The sequence below is a fragment of the Euprymna scolopes genome, chromosome 21 (assembly GCF_053919585.1).
Source record: "Euprymna scolopes isolate OS-2025 chromosome 21, ASM5391958v1, whole genome shotgun sequence".
Lineage (NCBI taxonomy): Eukaryota > Metazoa > Mollusca > Cephalopoda > Sepiida > Sepiolidae > Euprymna > Euprymna scolopes.
Genome location: NC_136502.1, coordinates 94354395 through 94361969, shown reverse-complemented (window position 1 = coordinate 94361969; position 7575 = coordinate 94354395). Strand labels below are relative to the sequence as shown.

The window sequence follows — 7575 nt, the reverse complement described above, 5'->3', positions numbered from 1 at the left end:
TCCCCTCTTTCCGATTGATTAGCCTAAATTTAAACCTTCACCACTTACGATCGACGCAACGGCAAAGACATCACGTTTTTTTTTTCACGTTCTTTTCCACCTTTGCAGTACGGGTTCGAACCTGCCTGCCTACTACCATTTTTTTTCCTGCTCAACACATACCTCCAAACACCCGGGCAACGCCGGGCATCCAGGCTAGTCTTATATAAATATTCAACCTGTAGATAATCTTTGAATGCAGCTCACTCCAACATGGTCTCCATGGAGAACGTGAATCTGGTTCATGCAGCCTTTGCAGTGTCCTTTAAGAGACGCCTGAACATTAGTTTGATCCTCTAACATTTCTATTGAACCTTTCATTACTACAAGAGATGTTCCAAAAGTAATGCCCCCCCCCCTACTTTTTTATTCCGTTCGAATGAATCAGAGGAGATTGCAAATTGCATTGTTATGATGACTGAACTTTTGAAGACAACCATATTGTAGTCAGTTGGAAAGCAGGAAAACGGAACAGAGTTCCACAGGCATGCAGTTCTAAGAGAGAAGCTTTGTTCATGGAATCTACGATTAGGTTAGGCACTGATAAAGAGTGGGGGAAATTATTGATCGTGGTTTCAGGTAGACAAGTGTTGTTCGTGAAAGTCAGGCCAGGGAGATCATAGATTGGATCTCAGACGAGCACTCTCCATGAAAATAACGATAAAGCAGAGACAGACTCGCAACGTTTCTTCTGTGGGAAATAGGTTGCAGGGAAGAGAAAAGGGCATCCCCCACTAAGCTACGAAGTCTATTTTGAACTCTGTCAAGGCAGGGTAAGCTGCTTCTAGCAATCGATGGCCTTAAAGTTTCATCTTTCTGTTGCAGATATGGACGTCATGACCTGATTTAGTCACTTTGAATAAGATGCAAGACTAATTCTTTGAACCTTTGGAAGATGTTGGAGGGCCGTAAACTGTCGAATGATTTATACACACACCAGCTAGTTATAGCTGCAAACTAAGAAACTGCTAATTGACCCAGAGAGGGAAAAGTAGGAAATGTGACCATATTCTGTTGGCTTTGAAAATATGTGTCGATGGCTTGATATTGAAACGACCGGCAATAAATACCCTTTCTTTCAATTGAAAAAAAAAAAAAAACTTTTGTTGAATTTTTGAATTTTTTTTTTATTTGTGAGACTTTTATACACAATGTCGAGTCCAAGTTAAAATGTAATCAGCCAGACTTCTGATTGCTCTCCCTACCCAAGTGCAGCACACCATTATTTCATCCAGGGCATGATCGAGGTCAAGACGAACAGGCATGCCCACAATAACAGAATGCCAAGAAAGGTTGGGTTCCAGGTCAGCTTTAATTGTCATCAGCCATAATTTTCTTTGTCCACCATATTACTTTTTGCTGCCCGGCAATGATTTTCCGTAGATAAATTCTCATTGTTGATGATGAATGACCCAGCAAGCATAGACGATTCGTAAGGATGACTTGTCAGAGCGAGTTAATTTGGCAGGAGAAACATGCTGTGTTTTCTGATAAGAATTGTGCTATTAGACACAGGATGTGTTGCAATAAATATAGTATGAGGATATAATTAAATAAAATTGCAAGATTCTCGTGAGAGACAAGATAACGTTTGAGATCTCGTGAGAGACAAGATAACGTTTGAGATCTCATGAGATACAAGATAACGTTTGAGATCTTGTAAGAGACAAGATAATGTTTGACATCTCGTGAGAGACAAGATAGCGTTTTAGATCTCGTGAGATACAAGATAACGTTTTAGATCTCGTGAGAGACAAGATAACGTTTTAGATCTCGTGAGATACAAGATAATGTTTGAGATCTTTTGAGATACAAGATAATGTTTGAGATCTTTTGAGATACAAGATAATGTTTGAGATCTTGTGAGATACAAGATAACATTTGAGATCTCGAGAGATACAAGATAATGTTTGAGATCTCGTGAGATACAAGATAACGTTTTAGATCTCGTGAGATACAAGATAATGTTTGAGATCTCGTGAGAGACAAGATAACGTTTTAGATCTCGTGAGAGACAAGATAACGTTTGAGATCTTGTGAGAGACTAGATAACGTTTGAGATCTCGTGAGAGACAAGATAACGTTTGAGATCTCATGAGATACAAGATAACGTTTGAGATCTCGTGAGAGACAAGATAACGTTTGAGATCTCATGAGATACAAGATAACGTTTGAGATCTTGTGAGAGACAAGATAATGTTTGACATCTCGTGAGAGACAAGATAACGTTTTAGATCTTGTGAGATACAAGATAATGTTTGAGATCTCGTGAGATACAAGATAACGTATTACAAAACAAAAAAACGACTTTAAGTTATTTCCTATTCTTTGTTTTGGTCTCCAATGTATGTTGGTCCACGGACAATGTTACAGTACGTCTTATTACAAATCTTGACCAGAGCCGGGAATTGAGAGAAAAGAGAGTCGTCAACCTGATAGGTCCTGAACTGTCATCTAAGCTTCAGCCTCTGTCCCATCGATGAGATGCAGTATCCCTCTGCCTGTTCTACAAGTACTTTAACAGTGAATCCTCCGTCGAACTGCAAGCACTTGTACCCCCTCAACGTAAATACCCCCGACAAACCCGACAAGCAGCAAAATCCCACCCCTTCACAGTTGGCAAAAATCATAACGTAAAGAGTCAATTTGTGAGTCAAGGTTAAGTTGTGAGTCAAGGTCAAGTTGTGAGTAAGATGAAGGCATTGTTGCAGAAATGTTGAAGGCAGCGGGTGAAACAGGCGATGAGATGATCAAAGACTCGACAAATCAAATCACAAATGAAGAGGTTATGTCAAAAGACTGGGAACTTAATGCAATTGTGAATTGTTACAAGGCTACAAAGGACCTCGACGTAGAAGTAATTACGGAGGTTTAAAGCTGATGAATCAGGTCGTGAAACTGACTGACAGAATAATTTAAGCATAGATGAAATGCAGTTTAGTTTTATGTTTGGCCAACATAACACTGATCCCTTGGCCTTCGGGTCAAGATCAAAGTGTAGTAGGGCCTTGTGCCTAATTTTGTTGTTCAAAAATCTTTTGTTTTTTTACTTAATTGTATTTTCCAAATTTTTTTAAAAAGCAATAAAATATATAAACAAGATCAAAGTGTAGTATCTGTTCTTCAAATTATGCATTTCAATTTCTTGTTCTCTGTCAGTGGAGGAGAAATCCTTCACGACTGAGACAATTTTTATTTTTGTTCCTTTTCTCCACATTAAAAAACGACCCTGGTGTCTAACTCTATCCCGTGGGGAGACATTGTAAATAGGAACATAACACTGATGCTATATTTATTCTGAGACTAATGCCTTAGTAATATCTTGCCTTTGTGAGTCTGGAGAAAGCTTTCTTTTGACAGAGTGCCAAAAAGGTTGATTGATGAGCTTTATGGAAACTAGGGGCGAACGAGTGGTTGTTGAAAGTTTTTCAAGCAATGTATAGAAATGCTCAGAGTCATTTTCAAATCAACAGCATATTTAGTGACGGCTATAATGTTAAAGTAGGAGTACATCAGTATTCTGCACTGAGTTTATTGTTTTTTATTTGTGTATTAGAGGTACTGACCAAGGAGTGGAATTTTATTGCATAGCATTACTCTGAAGAGTCCTCATGCCCAGATTGCATTTTTTAAATTCACCAACTGTGACAATCATGATGTATTCCAATTTCTGCTATTGCTGTTCATTTGAACCTAAAATTATAAGAATTGGTTAGTCATCTCATATGATGCTAAACTTCTGACCGACCAACAATATAGATTTAGGCAAGCCTGTTCCACGGCAGACATCCTAACTGTAATCTCTAAGCGTATATACCATTCACTTGACAAAGCAGGGGAGGGTAGAGCGATAGCTCTAGATATATCTAAGGCTTTTGACAGGGTATGGCATGAAGGTCTTCTCAGGAAAATCAGATCATACGGTGTCACTAGAAGAATACTTAACATAATTAAATCCTTCTTAGATAAGAGAAAAATCACGGTTATCCTCAATGGTCGTACATCTAAATAATATGATATAAATGTGGGAGTGCGTCAGGGGTCTATCCTTGAACCTCTATTATTCCTAATATTCATAAATGACCTCCCTGACAAAATTGTCTGTGAGATGGGTATATATGCTGATGAAACAACGCCCTATAACAGACACAACAGGAAAACAAATGAACACATATCTAAAGAAATGGCGGAAACACTAGAGGACAACCTCCAATCTGTAGTGGAATGGGGACAAAAATGGATGGTCACATTCAATGCTGCCAAAATTAAACTTGCTTCCTTCAATAATTACAAGAAACCTTCTCTACCACCAATAGCAATGGCCAAAAACTCTTTATCTGAAAGTACATCTTTTAAACCTCTCGGCCTAACGTTCACAGGAAACATGAGTTGGAAAAATTACATTGACCGCATTGCTAGGATTGCTGCGAAAAAGGTAGGGTCTCTCTACCGTGCAAGAAAGCTACTAACGCCCGAAAGTATCCTATACCTCTATAAGGCCACCATTCGCCCATGTATGGAGTATTGTTGTCATATTTGGTCTGGTGCATCTGCTATTAGTCTCTCACTCCTAGACAAGGTTCAAAAGACAGTCGTCAACCTGATAGGTCCTGAACTGTCATCTAAGCTTCAGCCTCTGTTCCATCAGTGAGATGTAGTATCCCTCTGCCTGTTCTACAAATACTTTAATGGTGAATCCTCCGTCGAACTGCAAGCACTTGTACCCCCTCAATGTAAATACCCCCGACAAACCTGACAAGCAGCAAAATCCCACCCCTTCAAAGTTGAGATCCCTAGATGTAAGAGAGCCTTCCCCAGAACCGCTAGATTTTGGAATTCCCTTCCGGGTTCCTGCTTCCCCAACTGTACTGACATGCAGAAGTTCAAGTGTAACGTGAACCGACATCTTGCTGTCCAACTCCCCACATAGTACCCCTGTAGCTTATGTCCTTTATAGTAGCCCCCTATATCAAAGTGGCAATGTGCCGTGTTTGGAGTGAAAATGTAAAAAAAAAAAAAAAAATCTCATAAAATGTATAGCAATAACATATTGAATTTTCAAAAGTCTACGACAACTGTACAAAAAAGTCTGGAAACTTGTTGAAGGCACGCCGTATATCTAAGTTCCCCCTTACAAGAAGATGATTCGCTTTTTAAGCCATAAATACGGCTTGTAGAGCTACTTGGGATGGGGGGGATGTACAAAGATATGTTGAAATCCTCACGATTACGGTTATTACCAACCCCAACTAACAACAAGGTGACGGATTATTACTTGAATACAGTAGCTAAGTCCACTCAGCTACTTCAAACGAATATATCTCTTTTGCGGGACATATCAATAAGAAAATTCAAAACTTAAGAAATAGTTTGTTCAAAACTCATGAAAGTAGGGGAATAGTTGGCCGAAACGTTGGGAAACAACATCTAAAAGATGAGGATAATACTCATCTCAATAATGAATTCCAATTAATTAAATAACATACCATTCCGTACGGACCCAACAATGGAAGATCAAATAATAAATAAACGTGGATTTATAAGACCAAAAAAATCCAACCTTGATCGCCTTTCGAGGCCCGTGGCGCAGTAGATGTAGACATTGAATCTTTATGGTCATGTGAGCATTGTCTGAAGGTAGTGGTTTCAATCCTACCCAAAGCTGGCCAGAGGCTAGTTTGTGACATGATCGCTTTGAGGGAGCGATTTGCTCGCCATTGGCGAGGTTGAGACACCCTGAGACCTGAGAAAGACCGGGTAAATATGCTAAGATTGTCTAATTGAATCCCGGACAATGGCAGATAGAAATACTTGAATTAAAATATATTGATATATATTTCTTTTATTGCTAAAAACAGATATATATTTTATTGTTGAGCGAGATTTGTACTGGCTTTCTGAATGATTAGTTTTGACCTCCCAGGTCGTGGGAAGATGATTTCATTTTGGTCTCAGATTGCAAAAATCTAGACTATTGGTGAAGTGCACACATGCAAATGTATATGGGAATTCCCCCGGGGAACGCATCCCTGATTGGTTAGGTGGATCGTCCGACCCACCCCGTCCCTGAATATAAAAACAAGCGCCTAGTTTTTTTTTTGACGGATTGGAGTTTGGAGATTTTGTGCCGAGTTTCAGAAGAAAACAGCTCCTGACGCCTGACACTCCCTCTTCGCCATATCGACCAACCATCCAGTGAGAAAGGAGAGAGATTTGTGAACTTAAAATGTGTTAATAACTGAATGTTGTATATATATAAAAAGAACTGTAACTTTTGTGAAATTAATTTTTAGTAGATAGAACCCGGATTCGTCTGTCTTATTTCTGGGCATGCAAGCTTCGCTTTTTGCTTTCAGCAGAATTCTGCTCAGAGGCGTTGAGAATTAATGTGGAGGTCTCCTGGGTGACTAGACATCACGAGTCACAGTTTCTGAAGGAAGTCAGAGATCAGTTGCTTGATCTGAGTGCAGGAGACCGGCCACAAGTTGGCCAAAACGTGGTGAGATAACAACAACTATGGAAGGTAGTAATTGCTGAGGATGCAGTTAGGAGATTTGGAGTTCCTATCCTGTCGCAGTTACCAACTGACGAAGGCCAGAGGAATAGTTGGCCGAAACGTTGTGAAACAGCAACTAAAAAGATGAGGATAATAGTCTGCAAGAAATAAATGAATAAGAAATAGTTTGTTCAAAACTCTCTCACAAAAAACAACAACAAAAAAAAGATTGTTAAATAAGAAACCACAAAGAAATATCAAGTAAATGAATGAAAACAAACTTATATTTCAATGTTTAGAAAAATTCTTTACTTCATTAGTCAATTGGATGATTCATTTTTCAAGTTCAATTCCTGTCCATTTATGATGCATTAAATAAATTTCTCTTTGCTCAACACTTGTCTGTCTGTATTTAATCTATTTTTGGTTTTACTTTTACACGATTTTAAATTCCGTCCCGTTTCTTTCTTTGTCAGATTATATTGGGTTCGTGAAAAGGGCTCTTGTTCTCTTAAAAAAGTATTCCCTTATTAAACGCGTGGAATTGTTGGTCGAAAAGACAGAGGAGCCGCCATCAAATGATAGTTTACCTCCGATTAGTAAGTATTTTCTAAATATTACTTTGTATTATGTAGGTATTGTAAAAAATATTACTTTGTATTATGTAGGTATTTTTTAAAAATATTACTTTTTATTATGTAGGTATTTTTAAAAATATATCTTTGTATTATGTAGGTATTTTTTTTTAATATTACTTTGTATGGTGTAGGTATTTTTAAAAAATATTACTTTGTATTATGTAGGTATTTAAAAAATATATTACTTTGTATGATGTAGGTATTTTTTAGAAAATATTACTTTGTATGATGTAGGTATTTTAAAAAATATTACTTTGTATGATGTAGGTATTTTTAAAAAATGTTACTTTGTATTATGTAGGTATTTTTTAAAAATATTACTTTGTATGATGTAGGTATTTTTAGAAAATATTACTTTGTATGATGTAGGTATTTTAAAAAAATATTACTTTGTATGATGTA

The 7575-nt window shown here is 37.6% G+C and overlaps 1 protein-coding gene across 4 annotated transcripts in view; it reads left to right on the top strand.

Annotated features, from left to right (window-relative positions):
* LOC145242593 (uncharacterized) overlaps positions 1–7575 on the top strand; it is a 237560-nt gene that overhangs the window by 149973 nt on the left and 80012 nt on the right. For all 4 annotated transcript variants that reach the window (XM_080105699.1, XM_080105701.1, XM_080105700.1 and 1 more), the window contains exon 5: positions 7012–7134. In XM_080105699.1, the coding sequence (XP_079961825.1) occupies positions 7012–7134 (123 nt within the window). The remainder of the gene's footprint in view (positions 1–7011; positions 7135–7575) is intronic.